The sequence below is a fragment of the Nothobranchius furzeri genome, chromosome 12 (genome assembly GCF_043380555.1).
Source record: "Nothobranchius furzeri strain GRZ-AD chromosome 12, NfurGRZ-RIMD1, whole genome shotgun sequence".
NCBI lineage: Eukaryota > Metazoa > Chordata > Actinopteri > Cyprinodontiformes > Nothobranchiidae > Nothobranchius > Nothobranchius furzeri.
In genome coordinates this window covers 25,116,291-25,143,543 of record NC_091752.1, presented here as the reverse complement: position 1 = coordinate 25,143,543, position 27,253 = coordinate 25,116,291, and the positions used below count along the sequence as shown (strand labels likewise).

General features: G+C 41.9%; 1 protein-coding gene across 2 annotated transcripts; it reads left to right on the top strand.

Annotated features, from left to right (window-relative positions):
- The first annotated feature begins 5,831 nt into the window (after positions 1-5,831).
- On the top strand, positions 5,832-17,876 carry tnfaip3 (tumor necrosis factor, alpha-induced protein 3). 2 transcript variants are annotated; one of them, XM_070541971.1, is made up of 9 exons: positions 5,832-5,909; positions 9,924-10,315; positions 14,735-14,925; positions 15,175-15,316; positions 15,456-15,626; positions 15,739-15,919; positions 16,024-17,015; positions 17,130-17,329; positions 17,462-17,876. In XM_070541971.1, exons 2-9 carry the CDS (start codon positions 10,009-10,011, stop codon positions 17,735-17,737), a joined length of 2,460 nt encoding a protein of 819 aa, XP_070398072.1. In that variant the 5' UTR covers positions 5,832-5,909; positions 9,924-10,008; the 3' UTR covers positions 17,738-17,876. The 2 variants fall into 2 exon arrangements, with proteins under 2 accessions (XP_070398072.1, XP_015800081.3); XM_015944595.3 differs by lacking the exon at positions 5,832-5,909 and adding an exon at positions 8,436-8,576.
- Positions 17,877-27,253: the final 9,377 nt, after the last annotated feature.

The following is a 27,253-nucleotide window of genomic DNA, read 5'->3' as shown; positions in this document are numbered from 1 at the left end:
CAGGTACGTGTTAATATGCATTTGTTTGACCATATTTCATTTAGGTTAAAGCTTTATTAGTGACAACAAAAAAGAGGAATCAGATTTTTTTTAAATGCATTGCGGGTTTGATGAAGAGACGCAGACCAGTGTCTGATAATCGTCCGTTAAGTTGTGCCTTAACTTCCTCTGTTTTTGTTTAAACCTTAAATCCAACTGGTGGAACTGGTTTCAGGGACTCTGTTCATGTCTAAACCAGCTCCTGCCCAAACATGATCGGGTTATTCCTCTGAACTCTAAATAGATGAAAAGATTTCAAATGACTAGGAATAGATTTCAAACAGTTATTGCTGTCGAGTTGCCAAAAATCAGTAAACCAGCGTTCAAGTGTTGAACGTTTATATTTTTATCTGATAGAAATAAAAGTTTTGCTGTAAAGCATTAAAGCATTGCTGTACTAAAGAGAAATCTACTTGGGGAAACACTCAGCTGTATTTTTTCTGCTGTTATATGAACTATTTGTGGTAGTTTGTGTATTTTTATGCAATAAAAACGTCTTTTTTGAACTTGCGGTGATTCTGTTTGAAAACTGGCCCAAAAAGTGCAGAAAAATGGTCCATTCCCACATGCTGACAAGCAGGAATACAGAAGATAAAGTTCTGCAGATCTCTATGCAAATGATGTTCCTGGGTCTGTTTCTGTTTGTCCTCTTGGCGCGGAGCCTCGTACACCCATCAGACTAAAGGAACGGATGATAAACAGCACAGGAATGCACAAAGCAGAGTCATGGCTTATGTCAGGCACACACCCACTGAGCTCCACCCTGGGAGAGAAGACTGAGTGACAATTAAAGTTTGGCTCGGCGTTTCCCAGCAGGCTCGGTTTCTCTAGAGAAGAGGGTGGGGGAGAGAACTGAGTGCAGGAGAGTCACCGAGGCAAGATGATGACAAGCGAGGTGTGAATGGAAACAGACTGTTGGTGAAAAGCAAACGGAAATGTGTTCAGTTCTCAAGCTGCAACATCAACTCAACTCGTCGGCACCTTGGCCCAAATACTCCTTAGTAAAAACTACTGTCAAAAGAACGACTATGTAGTATTACCGGTATCTTCGCGTTACGAAACCTGGCGTGCCATCCTGTCCCTCCTCAACAGTGCCAACCCTGATCATGGACCAGTAGTCAATAATTTCTCCGGTCAATCTAACTTTTTTTAAGTATGTTTCTAAACCAAACCCATGATCATTGATTTTTTAGGGAAAAAACAAAAAGCACAGCCAGCCCATTCTGATCTCTGGGGAACAGGTTGAAATGTAAACAAAGAAACCTGGAGACTGTTCTTGGATGACAGGCTGACCTTTGAACCCCCCCACACAAACTCACTTTGTAAGAAGCATTTCTGCTTTTATCAGAAGCTCTGTGGTTTCAAATGTAGAGCTTACTGTTATGAGATTGTTCAATTAGGTCTGAATTAACTTTAAACCCCATATGTTGGCTTCGACTCTTGTGAGAACAGAATCAGGCCGTTGGGGATCGTCCGAAACTGCTGGCACAGCCTCACTCATGGGTGTAATTTGTGTGTGTGTGTGTGTGTGGTGGTGGTGGTGGTGGGGGGGGGGGGGGGGGGGGTCAATTTTTGTCCCCTGCACTTTTTAACCGTCCAAAAACAATATTTCGCTATATTAAATAGGCTGGTTGAGAACTAGGACTAAGAGTTCAGCTAGAATCTGATGTAAATTGTAAAATGGTAAAATACTTCACAGTTCTGCATTTCTGACATTGTGTTAAAGTGCCTCTAGGCTGTAGTTTTAGACATAATTTTGTATACTTACTGGTCATCATGCCTGTTGTGTCCCACTCCCACTTCTAAAGTCAAAACTACATCCATGGCCTCACTGATGTGCACAAGGATCAGTGAAAACGGGCCAGACTGATCCTGACAGATTCGGCTCACCCTCTTCATGCTGAGATCAGGTTGCTACTACCTGGATGCAAGTACCTGTGGCCAAGGGCTTCAGCATGAATCTTCAATAGCCTGAAGAACTCTTACCTACATGTGTTGAGATTGTTATCTGATTTTTTGTAGCATGTACATGTATATTTTAATAAGTTGTGTTTTAACCATCACTGGTGTGAAATTGACGGCCCTAGTAATAATGACTCTCGTTATGATGCACTTTTGTCAGTTTTTCACCTTGAAATGAAAGAAAACATGTGTAAGTATTTATGTTTGTAAATGTTGCCTATAAATTATGTGACTGTATCATTCCATGCTGTCTTGATCTTCAAAGTAAAAACATTTTACAAAAAACTATTTAGATTTAGAAATAAAAGTATTTTAACATCAGGCGATTCCTCCAGCTTTTGGCCCCCTGTTGACCTCTTGTGTGAAAGACGGCTGCCACTAGAGGTCAGGCTTGAGCCACGTTTTAACTCTTCATCCTTCACCTTTTCAGCAGAAACGTCCTCTTCACGTCAGGTCATTTGAACATTTAATTCCCCTTTTTTTAAAAATGTACCCCCTCCAAAAAATTAGATAATCAATTAAAAAGTCATTGTCAGCTTTAACCCCCCCTCCATTACACAAAGCTGTGTCAAGTACTTTTCTTTTGTGGGGGGCTGGTTTCGATCTGCCTCCAAGGTGCTTTCCAGTGAGTGGACGAGCCAGAAGAACATTGAGATGTTCCTCCTCACAGTCCTCCCCAGGATTCTCCCCACTGTCCTGCCACATCATACCGGTACCGGGCTCCGAGGCTTTTTGGGGCTCTGATGGAACAATCTGTGTTCAGAAGTCACTCTGGGGGACTGGCCACACTGTCAGAACACCAGAGACATATGACTCCAGACGACTTATGTTGGTATGCTTTATGAGGCTCAGATTTATGTAAAGTACCAGGTTTACCAGCAGATGGATGTGAAAAGCCAACGGGTTTAATGGTCATTTAAAAACAATCGGACGTCTGCATCTAAAGAAAGAGGAGCATGATGTGTTAGAGGAGGATGTAATCAGAGTGCATTCTGGATGTTATGGAGCAGCTGCATGCTGCAGCTGTTTACTAAGCAGCCTGCTTCAAGTAGAGAAGTGTCAGTCACACAGGAAATAAAGATAATCTCAACTTTTAACCCAGTTTTATGATGTGAGGGTTATGATCAGTCAGAAAACAATTTGATGAAGACCTTAACAATTCCAATGAAGGGAAAATTTAAAGGTATTGAAGTTTTGAATAAAAGTGGGTTTGGTTCATTCTCTTCACTCGAGAAGTTGTTCTGGTTTGAGGATTCTTGAGCACAATCAGTCTCTGATGCTGCAGCTCCAACAAAGGCTTTGCCACAAACTTAATTATGCAACATTTTGTTGCAAAGAACATTCCTAAACCTTCAAAAACTGTCAAATAAGCAGGCATGTGGCAGTCCTTTGTCACCTTCAACTCTTCCCTTATTAATGTTCATTCTTACATCTCCCAGAAAATCCCAAAAATTTAGCTTTAATGATGATCTTGTTTTCATGTCAGAAACTGTTTGTCTGGCGCTTTTCAAGCATCATATTTAAACCATAATAGAAGTTGGAGCCACACACATCTTATTAACCTCTGATTTATTTTGGTTTATCTGTTACAAAAAGATCAAAAATCGTTGCAACAAATAGGTAAAAATAAGTAAACCTAATGGCTCATTTGCTGATTCAACTAGAAATATTTTTGGTTCTCTGGGACTTTTATTTCAAAATGCTGGGAATCACTTGTCTATATTATGAGGAAAACACAAAAGAAATTAAAGGATCAGATTGAGGGTCTGCAATCTGCGGCTCTGGAGCCACAAGTGGCACTCTGGCATTTTCACAACAAAAATTTGGCAAAATTATAAAAAATAAAAAAAAACACTGATGTCTATAAATATGAATGTAGACAAATAAAATGCAAGTTTCACACAATTTCAGTTTGGTTATGGAATAATTTTATTGAATTTCCATAACAAAATGACACTGAAAGTACCAGTGAAATATTTGGATAAGTTTATTTACATTTATTTACATAATTTTCTGAAAATATCAACATCCAAAAGAAAACATAGCCATTTTTCCCCTTAATTAAAAAAATATATTTTATTTTAAAATATGGTTTAAAAAATGACAACAAACTTCTTCTAGTAGATATTTACGGGAGAGAAAATATTTTTGAATACAGAATCTGGACTTCAGATTTCTGACATATTTTTTGTTTCAGAATCCTAAAAAATTTAAATCCTTCATTTTCTTAGTCCTCTATATGCCAGTTATAAATAGTCTTTTTTAAAAGGTCCTGTAACAAATGTGGCTCTTTGGCGGACTGAGGAGAAAATACTGCCATGTGATATTTTTTTAATGGTGGCCAAAAGTGAGTTCTGTAAAACATTCAACAAGTCAGAATATAGAACCAAATATCTGACATATTAAGTCATTTTTTGTGAAAACTCAACAAGTCACAGACGCCATATTTGAGGATTTGATAATTTTGCGTACTTTATAATAAAACCATAGATAAATGAGAATGCATGCGTGTAACTTATAAAAGTGTTGTAATTCAGGAAGGAAGTTAAAGTTGTGAAACGTGTCACTGGCACTTACTTTGCTGTCAGGATGGAAATATTCAGATTGTTGGCTTCAGCACGAATCTTCTCATGTGTTCAAAATGTTGCAAAAATAAAAACGTTGTATCGTACCTGCAAAATAAAAGCGAATGGAGGAAAAAAGAAAAATGCTTATTCTAATTTCTGAATAAATTTCAAAATAAATTGGTCTGATAATACATTTCAGAACATTATTATATGACTGTTTTTATGAAAATTGTAGCTGTGTTGGTAAAATATCTTAAATAAAGAGAATGTAGAGTTTTACTTCGTATTGTTTTAAAACTATTAAAGCTTTTTTAACATTTAAAGGGGAACTAGGCTGTTTTGGTTTGCTTTTAGTACCCCCTAGTGTTTGCTTGTAGAACAGAAAGCAAACGTATCTCCTCGCTGTGCGTTTGTCTTTTGAACGCCTTAATCTAACAGCTGAAATGCTGGAACCAGACTGCAGCACCAGGTATGTCAGCTCGATTTTTTCTAAGTCCCAACAAAACGGCCACCAGTCTAAATTTGCAAGTGGAACATTCTGACCACAGGGGGCGATAGAGGCTGGGTAGCCTTTAAGGGTCATTTGAGCACATACTGGCTCAAAAAATGATGTGAAAATATAAAAAAGTATCCCTTTAAACAGGATTTTGATGTTTTCAGCCTGTTTGTGCTCTTGTTTTAAACAATATTAAATGAAACTTCACCCATGACTTGATTCAATTCCAAGCATTTCCTTTTTCCACCACAGAAAAATGTGATTTATTTTTTAAAACTTTTTTGTGACCAACCAGTTACTGGCTTGAGCACACCAGTGGGTCATTTGTCTTTTCTGGGGAGTTTCCATAATCTGCTTGTGACTGTGCTGCTTTTATTTAATAGCTCCCATAACCAGCTTGCATTCATCATTCAAGCCTGACTCAGTCAAACGTGACCAAGTGACAAACCCTCTAAACATGTGTGAAAGTTTTGTACATTATTACCATTACAAACACAAACATTTCTAAATACAATCCAGGCATTGATTAGAAAATGTGCTAAATATCAAATCTGGAATATAGTGGTTGGGGTTTTAATGTCAAATTCAGTGAATAATTCCAGAATTATTTGTCAGGTGATTATGTTTCTTAGGTTTCTATTCCCTGTGTGAGTAGGGAGGAAACAGAACTGTGGTGTTTGGCCAGCCGAACAGGGAACTAGGAGGCGTTCCACAGGGAAGAGAAAGGAAAATGGAAAGGGGAGCAGTGAGTCAGCAGAGGGGTGGCAGCATGGGATGACAGCAGGTAGCTAAAACCTTACGGTTTGCTTGTGTCTTTAAGATTTAAGCTAAAATCAACTTTACTGGTGAGTTGACCAATTTTTTGAGTGTGTGATTTAATGTGTGAATGATATTTTTTATTTTGAAGCACTTTAATTTTCAGCTGAGATACGTGTCTTCTATTTCTCTTGTTTTGATCTGTGTGGAGCTTTATTCTAAGGCTTGATGCAGAACAGTTTATGCAAATCAAATATTGCTTAAAGGATTATCATGTAGAAAATCCATATTTGTATGTATAGCATAGATAGGCCTATATATTTGCTGAAAAAAGCAAATTCAGTGGACGGTGAATAAATTAATATACAAGCAATATCAAATATCATTGGCTGGATACAAACATTAAGCAAAACATCCATAAAACAAGGCACAAAAAACTTTCAGTCAAATTTTCTTTTGAAAATAACTGGGGGGGGGGGGGGGGGGGGGTTATAAAAATAAAAAATGAAAATGACCTAAGAAACTGAAATAATGGTAATTTTCTCTAAATGTTTTGAACAAACTGTAAATTTGATCCCGATAGGAACAAACGCAAACAACACAAACTAAATTTCTGTCATGAACTCAATCAAAGAGGTGAGTGGTATTTCTCTATTCAGGCCATTCAGATGTTAAATCATCTTTCTGTTCCTCCCATCACCATCAGAAGTCTGATAGCTGCAACAAAAGCACAGTAGCTGTCAGGCTGGTAGACCACTGTTACGACCGTTGGAGGGCTCTGCTTCAGTCTGTGGCAACAGTTTGTAAACCACCATGACCAAAAGGTGCTGAAAAGAGCGTGGGATTAAACATAAGCATTAGTAACTGTTTTACTCTCTACACCGTCTGGATGCTGCGGCTAATTTCTCCAAGTATTTGCAAATAAATATGATGCTTGAGTTTGATATAGTTGATTTGAAATGCCAAAATAAGTCATTTGAATTCACAATTTCTTTCTTTGTAACCCCACATGTGTAGTGTGGGTAGAATATATATGATTATTATTGCTGTTATTATTATTATTATTATATAATAGCTCACAGTCTTTCATCTTTTACATGTTTTACACAAAGGGTTATCTTAATAAAATTCACAACAGATATAAATAAATGCAGTTTTATCATAAAAAGTTACATTCATGTTTGAGATGTTTTTCCACATCTGCAATTTTATTATTTTTCAAGTCTTGTCAGTACATGTGGGTTGTGCATCAGTGGCATGTCTAGAATTTATTTTGGGGGGTGGCACATATTTAGATAAGGGTGGCAGTTGTAAACGGCTCATAACTTTGAAACAAAACTTCATATTTTTTTACTAAATTACTAAGCGTTGATCATGATCTAATTGGCTACTATAAACTAAAATAAAGCCAAAGCACAAACATGGTGCACTTTTATCAATAATTATCTGACACTTTTCCGTTAATGAATGCATACATTTATTATAATAACATTGGGACTTTCCCTGACATTGTAAAGTCAGAATTATTTTAGAAAAGAGAGGAGGACGCACTTTGGATTAAGTAGCCCTGCAAACAAATGTCACATGGATGTGCAGATCCTTAAGTCTGTTAGTCCAGACCACGTCTGCAGGACATCCAGACTAGGTCTTTGCACAGTAGGAGATATCATTTCCAGACTAGCGTTTTAGTGCATTTTTACTTTTTGTTTATTTGTAATTATTTAAATATTTTTCACCTAACAACATAAATAGATGAGCTTTAAAACATAGCATCAATGAAAAAATGTACCTCAACAAGAAACAGAATGGTTTGTTGTTTTGTTTGAACCCAATAGTCTCGTCATCTGAATTTCTGAAATACTTTGGAGCATTAACCAAGCTCAATTTAATGCAAAACATACTAAAACAGTAAACACCATGCCATCTCACCTTTGATTTGATATTGTTTATATGTTTTAGATTTTTATTTATTATATGCACTAGATGTTTTACTGTCTCAGTTTCTGGGGTGGCACCTGGGGTGGCCAGTCTTTTATGCAAGGGGGCCTGTCTGTGCCTCTCCCCCCTCGCCTCCCCCAGGCCCCCCTCTAGACACCCACCTGTTGTGCATCTGTGTTCAGAACAAAATTACAACAAAACAGGAGTTTAATAAGCATAAAACGCTGAATAAAAGAGAAGAGTGATACTGGGACTTGTGTGTTGCAGAAAGCCCATATTCATGTCAGGAGTCCAAACAACAGTCTGTTGTAAACACTTTAAAAATCTGCTTCTCACGTGTTTGTCTTTCGTATTCCTGACTTATTCGCTGAGGTTAGTCTTTTTCAGGGTTAATGATTTATTTCTAAGGCTGTTTCATGAAACAGAGTGACGCTCCTTTGTGCTCAGTAGGTGGGATATGCTTTTCAGTACTGAGTCAGTCAGAGAGGAGCCCCCTAGCGGCCGCGGGCCCCTACTGCACCAGGTTGTGACTGAGAGAGGGAGGAAAATGGGTGAACGGAAAGTCCCTGCGTGGAAATCCCCTTGACTTGGACTTTTTTTCTCAAAAAAAAAAAAAAAAAAAAACTAGCGTTAGCGGACGTGAGTGTCTGTTGTTTCGAAAAGCTTCGCGAGCTGCGAGAGCTCCAGAATAGATCTGATACAGAAGGAAAGAGGAGGTTGAATGGCGCCGAGAAGCGCTGCGCTGAGTGAAGTGGCTGAGAGAGGACTAGCCTGAGCATCCGGGAGGCTTTGTTACTACCTCCCGACATATTACACAGGTAAGACAACCGTCCTGCCTTCTACGTCTCCGTGTGGACAACATTCCCCGCCGAAGGCGGTCAGACTGAGTAGATACACCATGTTTGGGCCTGGAGTAACGTGTGGTCGTGTTTCTGGGGACATGGAGGAGGAAGCCTGCTCACGACAGTGGCTTTGACAGCCATTGTTTACAAAGACGTCACCCTCGAGCGGATAACGAGGCGTTTAAACGGATAAATGTACCATCGGCGCCGCGACGCTGGATCAAAACCCGCGGCGTGAAACGCGAAGGAGCACTACATTGTCTTAAAGATAGTTGCCATTGCAATTACGTAAGCCTTTAACGTCAGCGATGTCTCCTGTTATTGTGTGTGTGTGTGTGTGTGTGTGTGTGTGTGTGTGTGTGTGTGTGTGTGTGTGTGTGTGTGTGTGTGTGTGTGTGTGTGTGTAGCCCGCCATGCAAATCCGCAGCGTCCACTACTACACACCACACTCGCACCATGACAACCAGGTGTCTGGTTTCTTGTCCTCCAGGTCTCCTGGCTGACTAGCTTCCTTTTAGCATGGCCTAGTCAGTTGTTGCACCTGCAGCTGTTTGGGGAGCAAAAAGCCACCAGCTCAGCTCTCAGGTGGTTGTGAACTCCAGCAGTACCAACTGACTCATAGTCAGCTAACACCAGGATGCTGATGGAAGTGAGAAAGTCAGCAAACTTCATGCACACTTGCTGACCACTGCTTTTGACTTCCTCCTAAGCTAGCACTGTGTTGTTTTTAAATCATTTGGGTTGAAATGTACCTTTTAAATATTGTTTAAAAAAGCTACAAAGGCAAGCACCAGGTTTTGTGTTTGTTTGTGTTTCCTTCCATTAAAACTCACAGTTGCCTTCAAAGGAAGACTCGACTTGTGCCCATAACTGGTGAGGTGTTGGAAGAAGGAGAAGGCCTTGTGACCATCACAGCAGTCTGGAAAATGCTTCGTAGCCTGCAGTAAAAGTCTGGAAAAGACCAGTTTATTGCTGGAAGGATTTGAGATCAGTCAGACACCCCCTTTGGGGGGAGGGGGACTTATAAAAAAACATCAAGATGAAAAGAAGACATGGAAGAGAACATTAATAATAAAATAATTCTTTGTTTAATTCAGTTTGGTTGGGCAGAATATCCTTTAAAACAAAAATGCACCAAACTTTACTTCCAGTGAAATCCTGGGTTGTGGGTGTTTTCCCAATCAAGCTGTAAATTAAGTTGTCTTGAGCCTCCATTAATAAGGAAAGGGAATCTCCACAGAAAATTTCCCACCAGCCCCATCATTTGGTTATTTTTTCTCCTGTTGCTGTGAACTAAAAGATTTTGTTCTCTCTCTTGTCCAGTGTCCACGTTGTTCCATCATCGCTGATTGAACGTCCTCCTCGCTCTTCCTCCCCTTTCCTTCCATTTTCCGGCCGCCCATCCGCCATGTCGCAGGGTCAGAACTTCCTCCCCAAATTCCTCTTCGTCTCCAACCTGCTGAAAGCTGTGAAGATCCGTCAGCGAGTGCCCAACGACGTGGTGAAGCCCGCTGCCAGTGGCGGTCCCGTGCACCACCTGCACTCGATGCACCGCCACACGCTGGAGATGATCGCCATGAACCACTTCCCCCAGGCCTTCAGGGAGGTCGTGCAAGACGCCATCCTGGACCGAGTCATGCAGGCCTCGTTGGAGCAGGAGAAGAAGCTCAACTGGTGTCGGGAGTTGAAGAAGATGGTACCATTGCGCACCAATGGTAAGAACCTTGAATCTATAAAATGGTAAACCTGGTGAGAACTTTATGAAATTGGATGTGGTTTTTTGCTGCTTTTGTTTCATTTTCAGTACCAGAAGCCATGCACCTGTGAGTCATCGTTATTTGACATGTAAATTCGGAGATGTCCTTACTCACAAGCAGGGTTACTGTAAATGACAACACTCAAGGCATACTGGTTCTATTTTCATCTACGGGCTCGTTTAACTGCCTCACTCTTTTTTTCTGTTTGAGTTCAGGCGGCCGCATCGCTAAGTCATGTTTTCTGCTACGTTCATGTTGTAACTCTGGAACATCCCAGAGCAGACAAACTTCCACACAGCTGCTTAAGTGCTTCTGATCACAGCTTAGCACTGGAAACTTCACTGGCGTCACACACATCAGCGTTGTTTACTGTTGCTTACTGTTGCTGATGTTTCAGACCCAAGTGTTTCCATGGTATTCATTTGCACCCATCTTTTCTGTTTAAGTGTGTAAGAATCGCAAATGTCAGTAGGTTAGACACTACGTCACAAATGCCCCCCCCCCCCCCCCCCCCGCCTGATTTGAGTGAATGTATTATTCACATGTGACCAAGTCCAACTTCTCTGATAGCTTCTTTTTGTCTTTACTGTTATGCACACACATCTGGTGCGTACATTGGATCTATTTAGGGTCGAAAGGGAAATAACAGTGTTTGAAGGGAATAAACAGCTGTAAAACATTCACAACAAAACGAGGAAGTGGAAATAAACTTGCAATATAAGTGAACTAAACCTGTGGCTTTTCAGAGGAAACATTTTTCTTTCTGCCTCATTGTGTGAAATTCCTACAACCTTATTTGAGAGTTCACATTGAACACTTACTGGATGGGTGAGGAACTTGTTCGATGTTTAGTGTCCAATTGGTCGTTGTCATTTTTGGAGCTGGTAAAACCAAAATGAGTCTCTACAACTTTCATCAGTGCATTGTTCCGTGTTTTTTTTGTTTTGTTTGTTTTTCTCAGAAAGACCCCATAAATAGGTGACTTCTTAGTTTTACTGCTGGTAACCTTGAATGGAATTTCCTGGCTTGTGAAGTTGATGATATAAACATGAGCATGGATGTAAACCTGGACCGTCTCGCTCTGAAGGACCTAGACGTGACTTTGAGCAGAGGACGGACACCACACACAGAAACACACACACAAAGGACCGGACTGACCGATGCTGAGTCACTGGACCTCAGCAGACATACATACAGCGAGAGAACGTGGCAGAGTAGAAGTTCATCAGAGAATTTCCGAGATCATCTGGGACTTTGATTTCCTTCTAAAATCCCTGCCTAAAACAATTGTGTGAGTGTTTACCAAAAACTCAAGGCTCCAGAGGTTTTAGGGTTAATAAACACAATTAACCAAATCCTAAAAGAGCCACAGCTGCAAAAGAAATATGACCATGTTTTATTTCCTGTTTTCCTCCCAGTAGTGATTAAATTTTATATTGTCTTTATTTTAAATTGTCTAGAACACACCCCGGGGGTTTTCCAAACAGCATCTCATGTCTGTCATGTGTCTCCTTCACACAAGCTGGTTCAGACACAATTAACTGCCCCCAACTTTAAAGGGGTCCTAGAAAAACTTTAAAAAATTTATTATTTATTAATTTTTTTTACAATTAGAAATAGTTCTAAACAAAAACAGATGAAACTTTGGTGAGGCACATGTGGTGAAAGGGCCCTGGTAAACAGCCAAACACAACCCCAAAATAAATCCCTACAAGGGAAAGACCGGTCTGCCCAATGCACTTGGCCTGGACATGAATATTAAATGGGATTGCATGCTGATTGGCCGGTTTACCTCAATGGCTCTATGGCATTCAAAATCTGCATAATCCCAGTTCATCCTGCAATGTTACAGTTGTGCTCTGACAGTTTTTCTTTGGCCCAATCCCAATAGTTGCACTGTGCCCAGCAATCTTCTGTGAGGTGCATTTGGAGGAAGTGCGCAGTAAGGCTTTGAGTGCGTAGTAAACAGCTGTGGAAAAGTTGCTGAATTGGGTCAGGGAGCATTGCGTCATCATGCCGGAATGCTGGTTGCTGTGCTACTTAAAAATCTTTAACAACTTTCAAACAAGCAACCAGCCAAAATTTCCGTTCATTGCTGTCTACATTAAATCTTTGTCTAAAACATTCAAAGCATCAATAAATATCATTAATCGTCTTAAAATGAACTACTTTAATATACATATTTTCAGAAAAAGCACTTGAGCCATTGCTCCACCTTCTTCTCAAATTTCCTACGCAGCAATGGTTTGTGGGTAATACCCTTCGCTGAAGTCCGCATCAATGCAGACTTTGGTAAAGTGCGGTCAAACTTTGTAAAAGGGGTGTGGTCAAATTCTGCGCTTGAGAATCGGGACACCCTACCTTCTCGTAACCCTGGACGGGGTATCACAATTGAAGAGCACAAGGGTGGAATTGTGGGTATTGGGATTAGATCTTTGTTCTTTTGCTCTTGCAACAAGGACGTTAGCAGTAGCTCAGACTAGTGCCAGCAGTAGCTCAGGATAGCATTGTTCTAAATGTAGAATTATCGCTAATAACAGCCATATATTGCCAGTGCAGAATTACAACATTACTAATGTGCATAGGAAAGCAGGTCGGAGACAGCACAGTCATTTTGGTACGCTACATTAGACACCCCCAAGCTGCCTATATTCCACAACAACAAGGTAACTGTGGTTTTAAATTCTAGGACCCCTTTAATGGTATCTTTAAGAGGATTTCAGCAGAATTAAGCAGGTTTTGCAACGTTGCTTTGGCTATAACCATTTGCTGCCTGACCCATCACTGGGCTCAAGCTGTTCTGTCCCCAGGATGGGAACAACAAAGGATCATGTTTGGTCCAGGCCTGGTGTTTTTGCAGGAAGTGCCTCAGCTTGCCAAAAAAGGAAGTGCCTATATTTAGACTGATGGGATCGACTGACAGTCTTTCATCTTCAGTCACCAGGCACCTCACTCAATTCGTGGTCAAAAATTTGTGTTCTTGTAAACATGGGGAGGTGGGTCTGAGTGCGACCATTCGTGCGTGTCTGCGTCATTGCAAAAGATGCTTTATTTATTTCATGGTGGAGCTCCATATTGTGTGTTTTTGTTAAGTGGTGCAAGAGCACTGAAATGCAACAACAGCTTTCTAGTCTGGAATAGAAGTGTGTTATTTTTCTTCTTCTGTTCAAATTCAGTGGTATGTTTTAAAATTTGTTTTTAGGTTGTGCGGAAACGACTGTATTTCACTTTACAGTCATCTGGCAGTGCAGAAAATGTTGATTTTAGAAAAGTGTTCACAGCTTGGCCTTCGGGACGCTCACCTCAAGGCAAGACATATTTTTAGAAGCTTTGTTGTGGAGGTGAACCACTTTAAAAATTCAAATCGCATCCTTTGAGCGGTACTTGCATATGAGGAAAATCCTCTTTAAATGTGAAAATGGCTGCGCAGAAACAACATGGATGTTTTTGGGCTGTTGAGCTACTTAGAAATAAAAATTTAGACAAAATTTAGTCAATTTTTGCATGTTGCAGTACTCGAATGTCTGATTTGTGTTTGTACTTGTGAGGGCACACATGATCTCACCGTCCATCAATCACCGCCTTCATCGACTGATGATAACAGTAGTTAAAACACGAAAACATTCCTTCTCGTTGAAGTCACGCCTCTGGAAAGTACAGGACCTGCTGAGTAGCATTGATGAGTTGGGATCACAGGAGGGATCACACACACACACACACACACACACACACACACACACACACACACACACACACACACACACACACACACACACACACGCGCACACGCACATGTACACAAAAAAAGCAGAAGTTAGCGGAGGGAAATTCCTGTGTTTAGGGTGACAGCAGGGTATTTCAGAGCAGCTCACATTAACAAATACAGGCTCTCCTGTTTCACAATGAGAAAGAGACCCAGCACTGCCAAAAAGAGGCAAAATAAAATTCCAAGCCTTTAGTTGCTTTTGAGCGGCTCTTTATCTTCTTTTCTGTGCGGTTAGAGAAACTACAAAAAGTCTTTCTTTGATGCTAAACACAAATAATCTCATTAAATTCTTAATATAAACAAATTGTCCCAGTTCTTTCAGGTGAAGCTTGCATGTGTATAGATGAAGAAGGTGTGTGCTTTTAGATAAAATGACGATATGTAATAATCAGGCCCGATAGCGTGACAATTGGCCGAGCAGCTTGGAAATCCCCAGACTTTAGTTACACATTAGCGCACACGCACACACACACACACACACACACACACACACACACACACACACACACACACACACACAGCGGCCGTCCGTGCGTTTGCACAATTTTAGGACTTTCTCAATTATAAACAGATCTCAAGTTTGTTTTCTTCCTTCCTCTGTGTGTCTGCAGGAGATGGGAACTGTTTGCTCCACGCAGCATCCCAGTACATGCTCGGTGTCCAGGATACGGACCTGGTGCTTCGCAAGACTCTCCACGGTGTTCTGAAAGAGACAGACACTGCTCTATTTAAAGCTCGATTCCAGGCAGAGCTGCTGCAGTCTCAAGAATTCACCCAGACTGGACTCAGATACACAACCATGGTATAAAAACCTGGCTACGTCCGTGTTTATGGTCACTGATGTTTAGGCAAGGATGCATTCGCTTGAGGAAGCATGTAACTCGTAAATAAATGTCAATGTTTTTCTCTATAGCACATTTTAAAACAGAGTATTGGCTCACACTTCCATTTACGTTGTTTTTCTTTAATCTTTCTTAATCTGTGTGTATGTGTGTGTGTGTGTGTGTGTGTGTGTGTGTGTGTGTGCGTGTGCGTGTGCGTGCTGTCCTAGAACTGGGAGGAGGAATGGGATAAGATTGTAAAGATGGCATCTCCAGTCTCCAGTAGCAACGGCCTCCAGTTTGACTCCCTAGAGGACATTCACATCTTCATCCTGTCCAACATTCTCCGCAGACCCATCATCGTCATTGCAGGTAATCACTTTCAAAGTTCTTTTATTTCCTCTTGCTAGACTTGTAATGATTTCTGCTCTACGAAGGCGTAGAAGTCTCTTTGTTGATGTAAAGGGCTGTTTAGTTGTAAACTTTAGTGTTTTGTTTTGTTGTTCAACAGACCAGGTGGTTAGGAGCATGAAATCTGGCTCCTCCATCTCTCCTCTGAATGTGGGTGGGATTTACCTGCCTCTTCAGTGGAAGTCCACAGACTGCTACAAATATCCACTAGTGCTCGGCTACGACTCTCAGCACTTTGCACCCCTTATCACCATCAAAGACAGCGGTCCAGGTAGGGCACCGAAAGGGAAACCAGCATGGGATAAAGATCTAGTATGTTTGTATTCTTTTATTTATTTTATTTTATTTTTTGTCTAACATCTCGGTTTGAACTGATCGTCCAGAGATTCGAGCAGTTCCACTAATCAACCCGAAACGAGTGGGCTTCGAGGAGCTGAAGGTTCACTTCCTGATGGAGAAGGAGCAGCCGCAGAAAGAGAGGCTTCTCAACGACTACCTGCACATCATAGAGATCCCTGTTATAGGCCTGGGCCATGACACTACGTGGATCATGAAAGCTGCTCGGTATGCAGAGATTATAAACTTGATTGTTGAGAAAGTTTCTTACTTGTTGGCCAGTAATGTGTCTGAGGATCAAAGGGCTAACAGAACATTGTGACTGTCCAAAGGCTGGACGAGGGAAACCTTCCAGAGGACATGAACCTGATGGAGGACTACCTGCAGCTCGTCAACCACGAGTATCAGCGCTGGCAGGAGGACAAGGAGCAGGCGTGGGCCGCCCAGCCGCAGCGCCCACCACCCTTCTCCGTCTCCCAACTGTCCCTCATAGAGATCCGGTGTGCCACGCCACGATGCACCTTCTACGTCTCTGTGGACACTCAGCCTCATTGCCATGAGTGCTTCGAGAAACGACAAGCCACCACCGGAGGACGAGCGAGGATAGAAGGGGTGGTGCAGACGAAGGGAGCAGGTGTACAGGGAGGAGTAGGGGCAATGGGGGGGTCAGAGGCTGAGGTGAGCTCCAGAGGAGCTCGAAACAGCAGTCCCCCATGCTCCTCCTCTGGACGAGGGGTGGTGTTATCCAGCCCCCGCTCTGCCCCGCCCACCGCTCCCAGCCTCAGCCTTTATAGTGAAACTCACGCCATGAAGTGCAAAACACCCGGCTGCCTCTTCACCCTAAGTGTGGAGCACGACGGACTTTGTGAGCGCTGCTTCAACGCCAGACAGAACCACGGACCCCCTGGAGCTGGAACAGCTGCTACAGGACTCCCAGGCACCAACGGAGCACCAGTCGTTCCCCACCCACCCCAAGGCTCCGGCTGGACCCAGTGGGGAGGCCGCGAGACAGAGACGGAGCGGTGCAGCATGTGCAGACAGGAAGCATTCAGGATATTCAATGGTCTGTGCCCACCCTGCATGCAGAGGCAGCAGGCTCCAGAAAGGGGTGAGCCACAGCAGAGCAACCCCAGGACTGAGGCTTCTGCCTGGAGCCAAACCAGAGACGCTGAGCAGCCGTGCCTCACCCTGACCCCGGGACCCACGTCGGCCTGGCAGACCCCTCTGGCCCGGCCTTGTAAAAGATCTGGCTGCCAGTTCTTTGGGACACCAGAGAAATTGGGTTTCTGCACTATTTGCTATGTAGACTATCAGACCAATCATCGTAAGTCCTGAAACAAAATGAACATGTAGACATTTAAAAATAAATACCTTATCAAACTATAAATGTTGATGAATTATCTGGCTTGTTGCTTATGCTTGTGGCTGTTTATTCCAGACTTGACTCCTCCTCCTGCTCCGGTCCAGAACAGACTTGGTTTGGAGGCAGGTTTCCAGAACGCTACACGCTGTCGAGGGTCTGGATGCGGTGCAGTTGGCAAAGCAATGCTGGAGGGCTACTGTGATAAGTGCTACGTCAAAGAGCAGAGTACACGTCTTAACCAAGTGGCACACAGGACGCCACACTCCCCTCCGCTGGTAGGTTCTTGCTCAAACAGCTGATGTCTTTTTTCCTGTTCAGTAGTTTTCTCACAGTACCCCATATCTAATTCTCAGTTGCTGACTAGTCCTTTTTTTCCCCATTTTCTCTCCCTCTTTCTCTATAAAAAGCGCGACCGGGCAGCTAAACCCAGATCTTCACAGCAATCCCAGACCCAGACTCAGTGTCGACGGAGTGGCTGCAGTAACGTGTCCCCGGGTTGCACTGACCTCTGCCCGGAGTGCCACACGCGTGGCCAGGGCCGAGAGGCCGGCAGACGGGCGCAGGCGCCCAAAGAAAAGTCAAAGCAGAGGTGTCGGACACAGGGCTGTGACCACTATGCCAACCAAGAGAAACAGGGCTACTGCAACGAGTGCCACCACTTCAAACAGATTTACCGTGGCTGATCACCCGCGACGCGGAGCGTTAACGACAACTCATTGGTAGCACGCTAGAGCCGCCGCCCTGCAGCGGGCTCCCCATGCCAGTCAATGCACCTCTGATACTAACTAACCAACTAATTAGCTAGTGACTAACTAGTAACCTTATGGCCTGAAAAATCAACCTCCCCCATGTCGAATGTGAAGCGAGAGTGTGTGTGTACATGGGGGGGCTGGTGAGTGTGTGTGTGTGTGTGTGTTTGCATTAGACATGGCCTCCAGAATACCTCTTTGTGCAATTATTATCATCCGATCCGCCGTGTGCTCTTACACGGTTAGAGGTTTGGCGACATGTCAGAGCAACTGACCTAACTCTTGTGTACAGTACGTATTTAGAGGTACGTCAGGAATCGTGCCGGACAAAATGATTGTATATTGGCGTAACAAGAAGCATACGACATTGCTTTATAGACCACAGCCAAGGATTTTTACCCCGTCCGTCTGTATGTCCTAACCCATCTGTGTATCAGTCTGCCTGTCTGTCTAGCATTCGCTCGATCGAGCGAGGGATGCAGTGAGTGTGGCAAGCCCGGGCAGAAAATCTGTGGAAGTAGTCGGCAAAAGTGAGGCGAACTGAGCCAAAGCAAAGCAAGTCAAATGTTTGAAGTTAGATTTGAAACCATATTGTTTAGCTCAGCTGTTCAAAAAGTCTTTTTTTTTTTTTCAATATTTTTTGGTCCTCTAGATATTGAGACTCTCAAACTGTAATTCTTCCCTTCCCTTGGTTCTTAGTGGTTTTTGTGTGTTTTTCTTAAGCTGATTATTTCTCTTTAAGTTAAATGAAATAGCTACATGTGGGAATTCAAAGCAAAACATGTGACCAAACAGAGACCGACAGGGCGGGACCCTGCTAGTTTTGGTGCTACATGTACAGAAACTCGAGCCTCTCCTTTGTAGCCAACATGCTGGCGTCAGAAGGCAGAGAACACAGTGAGGACAGGACTCTTGCCATCACTCCTCCTCTTCCTTTAATTTCCCCTCTTCTCCAAAAACAGATATGTTGCCTTGGACATTATTTTCATGTTTACTTGCAACTTAAGCACCTAGAAACACTTACAAGACAAACAAATGTAGTGTAGCCGGTCCTGTCAGAAGGGAATTAACAAAAGAAAGACCTTATTAGGGAATGGAAGGTGTGTCAGTTTGGATAATTATTCACCTTCTCACCACACACTCGTTTGCTCCTGCAAACACAGCTCTGTGAGATTATATACCCCCACCCGAGCCCGAGGTGACGTGTAGGTAAACAAACCCATAAAGAGTTGCTGTCCTCTACTAAATCCCACTCGAATGTGCCAGGGTGACAGTTTCCAAACTTCAGAGAGCAATCTTGTTGCCTGCTTCGGCAAGTCTTGTTTTATCTGAATGTGCTTTGTGCTGCTTCTGCAGTACTGGGGCTCATCCTGCATACGTTTTGCCTTTAAGTAGTTACAAGCCTTTATGGACCATAGGGGCCTGATCGATGACTCAGATCAGTTCTCCACACCTTTAAAACTCTTGTGAACATGGAACTTAGTTTTTACCGTAGTACCTTTGAACCCGATGCCTCATCTTTTAACTAACACACACAAGGCCCTCGCTGATGTACTTCGGGAACAAAACAAAAGAAACTGACATGTCTAATTTCCTTTGTTGATTCTTCCTTTTGTTTTGTTTTTTGGATGTTTGTTTTTGCCAAAAAAAAAGAAAAAAAAAGTGCCGTCAATTGCCAAACAGTTGTTGTTACCTCCTTAAGACGGCCAGCCTGGGTTATTCTAGTCTAAAGTGTCACAGATGGACATCTTTGTTTTTGTGCAACCCAGATTGAAGACGTCGCAGATGCTCTTTTCTGCAAATTTCTGTTTAATCTAATATTCATTTTCACGTAAAACCTCAAGTGCAAACTATTAATAGAACTCAAATGTGACATCGGCTGCAAGTCATTCCCCTAGACCTTTGCTGAACAGCTAATCTGATGTAGATGTCCATCTGTGGCTTAAGTTAGAAATGACACACAGGCTTTCGGTCTGCCTTTTCATTCAACTGTATCTAAAGCTGTCGTCTACACTCTTGACGGCCTGTGCATAGATCTCTGTGTGCTTTAATCACCTCTAGACGAACCTTAATCATTTAAAGGCCAATTAGTGGTCAGCTCATCGGGGTCCTTTAACAACGTTTTAGGGCTCTGACTGGGTTTTTGCCTGGAAGGAGATCATATAAATTGCACATGATTTGTCTAAGCTGCTGAGGCATTTAGGATTGGTACTCTGGACTCTTGTAGGGACGTTCTAACATGGAATAAAAGCATCGGTGTGAGAGCAGAAGGTGTAACAAAACCTGCAAAAGGGTTTGGAAGTTTCTTTTGACAGTAGGATATTGTATGAAAAAAGCCTGGTTTTATTTGTCAAGTATTTATTCATATCAAGATATCTGTATTGTGTGATTCAATAATCATTTATATGTTGTCCTGAAATGAATTATTTTTACTAAGAAATCTGACTATTGTGGTTCTTGAGTGAGTGTGTGTTTGTGTGTAAAAATGCGCATTGGCTTGTTTTCTGCCCTTCGTACCAGAGCCTCACCGTTGAACATTTCACATGAAATCCTGCAGCTGTGTTTGTGTGAATCCATCTCCAGTGTAGAAAGTGCTGTGGGTGCTGCAAAAGCCATCAGATAATATGTTGCTAAGGCCTGGTTCAGCTGTGGTGAAATGCACCATTTTCACTGTTAGGTCTTTTTTATTTTTGTCTCTTCTGCCTCAGTTGTTTGTTTCTCTTTTGTTACTAATTTCCAGAAATAAAAAGTCCAAAAGAGGAGTTTTAAAAAGAGGCTTTGTTAGTTTTTACCCCGTCATTCAGCTCTTTCCTGGCTATTGTTAGTGTGTCGTGCTAATAGTAATGGGAAAAGAAGGGATCCCCCTCCCTCACAGAAAGCACAAAATCAGCTCAAGAGGAATGGTTCATTTGGTGGGAGGGGGAAGTTTGGAGAGAGGGGAGATGAGGCTGTTACAGTTGGGGAATAGGTTACCAAGGCAGGGACCAGGTGACATTTAGCGAGCGTGGGACTGTAGAGTAGATGCGTAGGCTACATATGGTAGGTTGATGTGGTTTCCTGGAAATACCCCAGTATGCAAATACTCTTCTAAAAGAAATGGACTTTTACTTGAGATGCTGCTCAACAGGCAGCAATACACAAGTTACCAGAATTTATTTCCCCAAAACTTTTTATGTGTGTATAAAACATGTGATCAGTATAAAAGTATGTACAGTGAATTTGTTACAGATGTTTTGGTAAAATCTCTAGAATAACTTAATGCACATTTTCACACTAAATTACAAGATCTGCAATTTGCTGATGTGACTGAGTTAATATTCATTTTCTCTAATTTCATTTATTTATAAAGCACCTTCCTCGACCTTATCAGCTGACCAATATGCTGAACACAACTATAAAACTCATGATAAGAACAAATGTAGTGTGTATCATTAAAAGAAACATCAAATATAAAAACATGAAAAGAACATTGAATAAAAACAGGAAACTAACATGAAAACATGTGAAACCAGCTGAAAAACTATAAAAGATCAAGGCTGTGCTCCATCCATCCATTTTTGGCCATTTATCCGGAGTCGGGTCACGGGGACAGTAACCTAAGAAGGAAGGCCCAGGTGTCCCTCTCCCCAGCCACTTGGGCCAGCTCCTCCGGGGGAATCCTAAGGCATTCCCTGGACCAACAGGACTACATCATTTGCAAAAAGCAGATACCTGATCCTTAGGCCACAAACGAGAATCCCCTCAACACCTTGGCTGTACCTAGAACTCCTGTCCATAAAAGATATGAACAGAATCGGTGACAAAGGACGGCCTTGGTGGAGTCCAATTCTCACCGGAAATGAGCTCAAGATACTGCCGGCAATGTGGCCCAAGCTCTGACACTGGTCATGCAGGGACCTCATAGCCTGTATCAGAGGGCCTGGTACCCCATACTCCCAAAGTACACCCAAAGTGCCTCCTGAGTGATGCGTTCATACGCCTTCTCCAAATCTACAAAACATATGTAGGTTGGGTGAACTCCCATGCGCCCTCCGTAGGGGCGTCCTAAGGGTATAGAGCTGGTCCAGTGTTCCAGAGCTGGTCCAGTGTTCCACAGCCACGACGAAAATCACATTGCTCCTCCTGAATCCAAGCTTCGACAATCTGTCGGACCCTCTTTTCCAGAACCCCTGAACAGACTTTACCAGGGAGGCTAAGGAGTGTGGTCCCCCTGAAGGTGGTCTGCCAGTCCCGTGGAACTGCCTCTGATGTCCATGCGATATCGTAGCCAACACAACCCTAAAACATGTAGAGCCTTAAGGAACTCTCGGCAGATCTCATCCACACCGGGAGCCATTCCACCGAGGAGCTTTTTGACCACCTCAGTTACCTCAGCACTAGAGATTGGAGAGCTCAACCCAAAGTTTCCAGACTCTGCTTCCTCACTGGAAGATGTGCCGGTTGGATTATGGGAAGGCAATGTTGTGATCCCTAATGCTGAAACGCCATCACATAAAAATTTGTCTTCAGACTTTACACTCAAAGCTAACTCGTTCCAGAGCAATGTATTTGGTGTGGGGGACCACTAACAACTCTCGCTCAACCGAACAAAGAGACCGAGATGGGACAGGTCTGTGCAGTAAAGCTGACAGATAGGAGGGAGCAGTGCCTTGAAGAGCCCTGTACACAAGTAAGAGGATCTTAAATTTGGCTCTGTACTGCTCCGGGCGCCAGTGTAAGGCCTCCAGCACAGGAGTGATGTGTTCCCGGTGTCTAGTGCGTCAGAAATCTTGCAGCCGAGTTCTGGACAAGCTGCAGCCATGCATCTGCAATGTGATAGGAGGTTTGTGTTTTTGTTTGTTACGGACTATTAGGGTTCAGCCACGCTGGATACAGTTAGTACAACAGGTAATCAGATATTAAATCTGAAAAAACTTCCTGAGATTTTAATTTAACTCCATCCAGTGGTTTTTGAGCTTATGCTAGCAGACAAACATGGTTGGCTCAAACTATGTTAAATGTGTGAGGAAAGTTTATGATATGTAGTGTTTTGACTTTTTACGAGGATGAGTTTTAGAGACTATGGCACAAGTTTTAAGCTCAGTATCTTTAAAATGAACAGAGTTATAGCCCTGTTTGTATTGGCTACAATTGGCTAAGATGATGTTGCTGTTAATAAAATGTCCCCAACTCATAAATGACCCTAACCAAAGCATAAATCTAACTAAAACAAAGAATTTAGAGTTCATGACAAGAAAATGTTATATTTATGAGGTATAATATGAAACATTTTGGAATGTTCTATTCATAATGTGTAAATATCAGTTGGAAAAAGTAGGGATGTTCGATTTTTTTACTGATATCCTGATTAATTCTAACTCTAATTACCGATACCAAAACGTGGGGTACTCCCTTTGTATAAAAAAAAAGATAAACTAAATAATTTTTGGCTACTTATATCACATCAACAGACCAATAAACATGGTAAAAATGAAGTACAAAACCAAGAATGTGGTAATTATTTATCCTCTAGTACAACTCATGGTACAGTACGTATGCACTTGCTAAATGTGATTGTTTAAAACTGCAGTTTACACAGGAACCTCATTTCTAATCCTCATGAGCCAAAGTCTGTGTTTAAGCTGTCAGCAACAAACCATGAATGAAAAATGTCAAACCCAGATTACAGCACAATGTCTGTTTATGAATTAATTAACCAAAGCGTGACTCACTGTCTCTTCTTTTGAAAAGTAAAATGTCGCAAAAATCAAAAGTACAGCCGTGGCTCATTCCGCAGGAAATTTTCTGTCATTGTGCAACAGGATGAGGGTGTAGCCATGGTAACCTTTGTCTGACCCTTTTGCAAGCAGAATATATTATCTGTCTTTCCATTGAATTAAATTGCACAAACACTAATGATTATTTTCTGCTTTACCAAATAAATGTTTTTTATTAGCCCGAACATCTTACTGTTAATGCAACAAAAATGTCAAAATGCAAAGAATCTTTTGAAAAATGACATGTCTTTTTCTCCTGATGACCAGCTAAAAAGTTCTGAAAAAAACATAATTTTGATGATTTTAAAAAGTGTCTGTTAAATGTTGCTGTGTTACATGCAGTCAGAATCCATAAACCCCAGCAGGTAAAAGAACAAAAGGTGTTTATAAATGGTGTTTGAAACCGTTTATAAAGTCAACTGGAAACTGAGATTCGTCTGTGAGGTGTTCTCACCCACATTAACTACATGACTGAAGATTTAAACATGCAGACCAGAGGAAGATCAGGGACGTTGAGCTCACGTTAGCTTTTTGTTCATGTTAAGTTGGGTTTATTTATTTCTTTATTGAACCAGGAAGATCCCATTGAGATTAAAAACCTCATCTTGCAGGGAGTCCTGGCCAAGAGGCAGCAAATGTTACAGTTCCTACTTTTTCAGTTACATAGACATGTCATAAATCACTTAACTTAACGTGATGGTGTGTATTTTCCCTGCAACAGGGGGCAGTACATAACTAAATCATTGCAAGCAAGCTGTATTTTTGTGTTGGAGTAAGACCTCACCAACAGATGGCCATTAGGGTCAAACAAGCACATCAGACTCCCTTTTATCACTGGTAAGTAAAGAGGTAATTGTGTAAAACAACAACATTGATGAATGGCGAAGGTTTTGTAAACATTTGTTATCCCATGCTGTCTAATGATTTTACCAATTGGGAGCATATATATAGTAAAAAGAATTGGTCCAAGCACTGAACCCAATGGTCCTCGACAAGTAACCCTGGAGTATGAAGACGATTTGTCATGTACATTTACAAAATGAAATCTATCAGACAGGTAGGATTTAAACCAGCCTAGCGCTGTTCCTTTGATCCCTACAACATGTTCAAGTCTTTCTACAAGACTATGCAATGCTCCCTGTCTCAATTCAGCAATTATTTGCACACTTGTACTACGTACTTGAAGCCAAACTGTGCACTTTCTGCAAGTGCACTTTACTGAAGACCGCAGGGCACATAACATATAACATTGGCCCCCAAAATGCCTTGAAACGGCCCTGGCTGTGTGACTGAGTTTTGAAGGTGATCTGAATTGTATAAAATGTATAAATATTACATGTGTATAACTTATTGCTTTATACTGGTAAAAACGCGTGTTGGAGATAAATCTACCTACATTTTACTTTTCAACACTTTGTTTTGTTTTCTTGTTTTTATTTAACAATTTTCCTGCCCTGTCTGTCTCTCGTCTTCCTGCATCTCCTCTAAACTCTCCAGAAAAAACTGCTGCTACTTTTTCACCTCATCAGTTACTTTTGAGCAGATCAAAGGGATCTCGTGACCGCAAAGCGGAGAGCGTGTTTCGATGCTGCGTCAGTGAGGTGAAATCTCCGCAGCACAGTTGATGAGCTCCGCAGTAGCAGAGCACTTCAGGCACAAATAAGACAGAAAGTAGAGAACATGTGCAGACATGAACGATCGTGTGCTAATTATAGTTTTTTTGGTTGCGCCATTTTGAGAATGGACCGTGCGCTGGACGCAGCAGCCTGGAGCGCTGAACACCAACGATCATCGCTCTGCCGCTCTCTGCTCAAAAGAGTCCATGAATGATATACTGTAGGTAGAAAACGTTCTTTCCGGCTCTCCTGGATGTGTAGGATATCCAGCTCCCCCATAATTCGATCCCTGCTCCTGGATGAAAAACCGGACATTTTCATCAACACAAGAACCCCCCCCCCCGGATGCCCGGACAGAGAGTGAAAAGTAGACATGTCCGAGAAAAAGAGGACGTATGGTCACCCTAGTTTAATATAAAGCGGGAGATTACAGATACAGTATTTTGCTCGTGCCCTTGTTGCCCTGGGCCTGGGCCCTTTAGAGTTCGTGGGCCCTGGGCAATTGCCCAGTTGCCCATATGGCTAATCCGGCCTTGGTTACGGATGTCTAAGTCTTCTGTATCGATCACAAGATCAGGGTTTTAATCTCACTCTGGGAGCAGTCGGATCTCCGTGAGAGCAGTGGTGGTGGTGGTGGTGGTGGTGGGGGGGTTGTTGATTCCGTTAGATCTAAGTGAGGAGGGGTTTCTGCTTGTCGAATATTAATAAAAATATGTTACAGATAATCACAAGAAAATAAAGGAACCAGGGGTGGTTATTTAGTTTTTCTGACAGTAATCCTTTGTTTAATTGGACGTTAAGTGATAATACTGATAAATTAATGAATTGGGTGATGCACTTCAGATTTGCTCTTAAATTCCTGCAATTTTAAACTAAAATATAATGTTTTTATATGTAGTTTTAGTCTTTTTTTATTTTTAAATTCAAATTTCTCATTATTCGGATGTGAGGATGGAGAGAAAGAAGAAAAGAAGAGAGATAAAGAATCAGGACAGAGAGAGGAAGGCAACAGGTTGGTCCAATACTAGATGGAAGTGAAAACTCACTTAATACCAAGTGATCAATTTTTCAATATTATTTATAATGATCAAGTGCATTTTCAAGAGCAGTAATTTATAGCTGTTAGATAATGCTTGAGACCAGCGATGACAGATAGGAATAAATATACTAGAATGGCCATTAAAAACCTGGAATTCTAGTATGATTAGAATTTTACTGACCATCTTTTTGTCCTTTAAGAAAAATATGTGCAGGCAGACAAGGCAAGTCAGTGACTACAGAGGAGAATGTGGAGCAGAGAGGTCTACATGATGAAGAAGAGGGACAGAAACAGAGAGGTCCACATGATGAAGGAGAGAGAGAACATAGGTCTACACGAAGAAGAGGGAGAGGAACAGAGAGGTCAACATGATGAAGAAGAGGGACAACAAGCGGACAATTCCAGCAATGCTCATCATGGAGAAGAACCCGAAATGCACTTTAGGTGCATGGTTTTCAATGTCATTGTCGACACCATCCTGCAAGAGCTATCAGACAGGTTTTCTAATCTTTGGCTTGTGTCTGAGAAATTTAAATTCATCACCAAAATGGATCAGATGACAAAAACTGAGCTGGAGGAAGCAGTTACCACATTTGCCATGACTACCTTTGTTTCCAGAGACATAATTCAAGAAATATACCCAGCAAGCCGTCTACTGAAGGGTTACAAAGCTCTTGAGAAGCTAAATTTCCTCAGTCAGAAGAATCTTGATTTGGTGTTCCCAAATTTGACAGTAGCCCTTAGAGTATTCCTCACCATGCCTTTGACAGTTGCATCTGCTGAGAGATCATTTAGTAAGCTAAAGCTTATAAAAACATACCTTCATTGGAGTATGAGCAATGATCGCTTGACTCAGTTGGCAGTGATCTCTATTGAAAACAGTGTGGCACGGTCTATCTCATTTGATGCTATTCTTGACAAATGGGCGAGTGTAAAGGCACGACATGTGACAATTTAGTGTAAACATTTGTACATCGAGTACAGGCTGTTGTTCAGATATGTTATATTTGTACTACAGAGAATGTAGTGAGCATTTTTG

What these genes read in the sequence shown, in the direction of transcription:
- tnfaip3 (XM_070541971.1), top strand. Translation starts at nt 10,009, where the DNA reads ATGTCGCAGGGTCAGAACTTCCTCCCCAAATTCCTCTTCGTCTCCAAC. An exon ending in GGTACCATTGCGCACCAATG is followed by an intron (nt 10,316 to 14,734) that starts GTAAGAACCTTG and finishes GTGTGTCTGCAG; the next exon opens with GAGATGGGAACTGTTTGCTC. An exon ending in GACTCAGATACACAACCATG is followed by an intron (nt 14,926 to 15,174) that starts GTATAAAAACCT and finishes GTGCTGTCCTAG; the next exon opens with AACTGGGAGGAGGAATGGGA.